The sequence below is a fragment of the Micropterus dolomieu genome, linkage group LG07 (genome assembly GCF_021292245.1).
Source record: "Micropterus dolomieu isolate WLL.071019.BEF.003 ecotype Adirondacks linkage group LG07, ASM2129224v1, whole genome shotgun sequence".
NCBI classification, from domain to species: Eukaryota; Metazoa; Chordata; class Actinopteri; order Centrarchiformes; family Centrarchidae; genus Micropterus; species Micropterus dolomieu.
The window spans coordinates 1,100,968-1,104,607 of record NC_060156.1 but is presented as its reverse complement, the minus strand read 5'-3'; the positions used below and the strand labels follow the sequence as shown (position 1 = coordinate 1,104,607).

Here is a 3,640-nt window from a genome sequence, read left to right as displayed (position 1 = left end):
GTCTCTACAAATACTGGATTTAAACGTCGGTCTTGTTTCGGACAAACATTTCATCATACCGGACAGAAAGCAGACATCTGTGGGATCACGTCAATACCCCAGAAGACGCAAACTGGCGCTGGATAACCGGCGATAAATAATGTTTTCTCTTTTCTCCCAAGATTTCTGAGGGAACCGTTCTGTCACCGAATCACGGACTAACACGCTGAGCTAACGCGACAGGTGAGGAAGAAGGTGAAGCGCTGCTTTCACCTTATACCGGTGATTTTCTTACAGTGTAGGGTTTTTATTGATCAACATTTCATTCACCTTTCACCTTCAGCCAATCATAATGTCCTGAAGTGGGTCGGAACTCTTTTTCTGTCGTCTTCATAAAAACATAAGATCTCTGCACACATTAGAGAGAAACCACCTGTAGAGACTGACAGAAGGATTTAATGAATTAAAACAACCCACAAACATGAAACAGGAATTCATATTGTGGGTTTTTTTTGTATCTTTAAGAAGGCCATGCTTTGTAACATATAATAAATAAATAAATAAATAAATAATAGCAAGAGTTGACAAATTAATTTGTATTTAATCAAATAAATTTTTTAGGGAAAAGGCATTTTCCACATGGGGTAAGATGCCCCCCCCCCCATGGTGTGAAATCACTTTAATTTGTGCAAATGACACTAATTACAATAAACTACAAGTAGCTGGTTAAAGCAGGAGGATTATAGACCTGTGTTGTAGAAATAAACCTGCCTGATGTTATCAGCTTATTTCTCAGACTTTTAAACAGTGAGGCTGCTGGAACAGAAAGTCTGAGGTAAAATATGCACATGCCAGCTCCTTAGCTGTAAATGTGAGCATATGTGAGCTTCTAACCTCAGACTTTCTGATAGTGAAGCTGCTGGTTGGCTGACGGGTCTGTCCAGAGTCTAAATAACATCTAACTTATAAACCATCAACCATGAAGGGGCGCAGCGAGCGGGCGGGGGCGTCTGACCCCAAACACACTAATCTAGCATTTTACTACTTTAACCAAAAACTGTAAAAATCTTTCTCTCTGAACAAACTTATCTTAAGGCTCCCCTTAATTTTTATATATATATATACACACACATATATATGTATGTGTGTGTGTGTGTATGTGTATGTGTGTGTGTGTGTGTGTGTGTGTATATATACATACATACAGAACTTTAAAACAATAAAAATGTACACGTTATTTTAAATGACAAAAAAAAATGAGATCTCTGGTCAGAGTGGCTTTGATTAAATAATTTTAATTTTAAAATTGGGATGAAACAGGAAGTTTTTTAGTTCAGTGAGACGAGCGGCAACCAGAAGAAATGTTGAGAAAAACAAACTGTGACATTTTGTGTTTTTTGTTAGAATTACCGTGGGGGGTGTGTCTCACCCCATGTTACCCTACTCCTGGTAAGCTAAATGGGATCAATATAGGAAATTGCAATCAATAAAAGAAAGCTTATTTCTATGTGCTTTTCCCCCAGTCACTCAGGGGAAACATATTTGCAGATCAACATAAAAAAACAAAGTCACACCTTTTTTTGTGGTGTTTATCAAAAATATCACTGGTAACAAATGATGCACAAACACATTCAGCATGACTTTATTCAACGGTTACATTCTGCTGAAATAAAAGCAGCTCAGTGATGAGTGACTCAAGTCCACGACAGATTTGAAACCAGATTCTGTTGTTCATCAGGTGAGAGAGCAGAGAAAAACTCCTAACGTCCACAAGAGGCCGCTGGGAGAAAACTGACTGTATTGATGTGAAGGAGAAAACCCCCCAGAATAAAATAATTATCCCATTTCTGCCAAGTAAAGTAAAAAAGGCATAATGTTTAATTTTTTAGAAGACATTTAGTCTTAATTCTGAGATGAGGCAATATTTACAGCAAAGTCAAAAAATGTATCTCAAAGTTATTATTTAGCATCCCATAATTTTGATTTACTTTAATATAATTATTATAGTATAATTTTGACTGTGTCAAGATTAAACCTTAATATTACATAGAAAGTGAAACTTTGTGTCAAAAGTTTTATTAGTTTTATTATTATTATTATTATTTTATTAATATCTAGTTGTAATTTAAACTATAAACATGTTGTGTTTTTGTGATTCTTTAACTTTCCATCATTTGTTTTTTTTTCTTGACAGAAATGAGCTTCCATATAAGTTCTGTTCAGATTGAACTCAGATGTTTTACACAGATTTTAGGTCCCATATCGGTTCTGACCTCTTCCTTTTAAAATGATGTGCATTTTTCTGACCCATTAATATATTTCCAATACGTACAGTATGTTTTAATAAACAATCCTACAAATCTGAACTTTCCCTCATGGGGTCTGGGCCCCAGGGTTAAGAAACTCTGACAGCAAATTAACAACCTGGAACTTCACGAAGCTCTCGCCAACGTCCAACAGCTTTCTTTTTCTCTCTCTCTTTTTGTCTTCTTAGCTTCCTCTGTCAGCGTCCTCTCCTCCTCTGCCATTAATGATACTGATGTTTAAAAGTCAGGATGTGCAAATGTGAAAGAAAACAAATATTGGCCACACTTTTTTCTGCACTTTCCTACCAAAAGCACATAAAAATTAAACACTTGGCCTGATGTTGCCTTTTTAATGACAAATATCCAAAACATTCTTGTTTGAAACACCAAAGCCTTGCAGGTTCTTGTGGTTTCAGGTCGTTAAGTTCCCGTGGTGGAAAAGAGTTCTCAGAGTACTATCAGGCAGAGGAGCCACAGCACAACACACAGTGTCCCAAACCAGGTCTGCCAGTCCTCACTGATGATATCAAACACTTCGGCCACCAGCCACTTATCACTGCTGCTGCTGTTAGCTGCCCGCCGCGGGTCGTGATGGTTGGCAGCCCCGGCCTCGTATAACCCGCCACCTGAGTCAGACGCCTCTGGGATAAACAGGAAGTGTTTCTCGTCCTCGCGGGCCGGTGCTCGGCCGGGGCCGGCGGCGGACGCGTCTCCATCTTTAAACCTAAAGCGACCATGATGACAGGAGGTAAGACAGAGCACAGTCTCACTCTGGGCCAGGGGGGGGCCACTGCACACGATGGACCCCCTGACAACAGCTCTGACACAACACATAGAAACAGGTCCTGGTTCACTGCAGGATCCCAGACCGCGTCACCAGACAGCCAAACTACAGATCTGAGGGTTCAGTAAAGTTGTGATGTGACTTGTTACTGTGCGCACAAACAAAATACAGAACACACTGTTAACGAGCAAACTAATGTTAATCAATTATTAAAGTCAGATCAAACGGAGTGATGAAATAATCAAACACTAACACACGTTAAAATGTCACTTCATCTCCAAACTACGGCGATTCAATCAGTTAAAAGTGAGAACTAACACACAGCAGCGTGATGTGCATCAGTTTAAACCGGGAACATTTCATCACGCCAGCTCTCTGGATCAGCATCAGCTGTCTGCACGGGGCGTCCAACGCGCCTCTCTGTCTGCACGGGGCGTCCAACGCGCCTCTCTGTCTGCACGGGGCGTCCAACGCGCCTCTCTGTCTGCACGGGGCGTCCAACGCGCCTCTCTGTCTGCACGGGGCGTCCAGGGGCGTCCAACACGCCTCTCTGTCTGCACGGGGCGTCCAA

General features: G+C 40.9%; 1 protein-coding gene and 1 long non-coding RNA gene across 3 annotated transcripts in view; both read right to left on the bottom strand.

The window, feature by feature from the left end:
* The window catches only part of LOC123974061, an 8,495-nt gene extending 8,256 nt beyond the window's left edge, over nt 1-239 (bottom strand). For both annotated transcript variants that reach the window (XR_006825756.1, XR_006825757.1), the window contains exon 1: nt 60-239. This is a non-coding gene — a long non-coding RNA (uncharacterized LOC123974061). The remainder of the gene's footprint in view (nt 1-59) is intronic.
* Nucleotides 240-2,130: 1,891 nt separating this feature from the next.
* The window catches only part of ccdc141 (coiled-coil domain containing 141), a 46,472-nt gene continuing 44,962 nt past the window's right edge, over nt 2,131-3,640 (bottom strand). Inside the window, exon 30 of the mRNA XM_046054422.1 lies at nt 2,131-3,009. Within this exon, the coding sequence (XP_045910378.1) occupies nt 2,733-3,009 (277 nt within the window). The 3' untranslated portion in view covers nt 2,131-2,732. The remainder of the gene's footprint in view (nt 3,010-3,640) is intronic.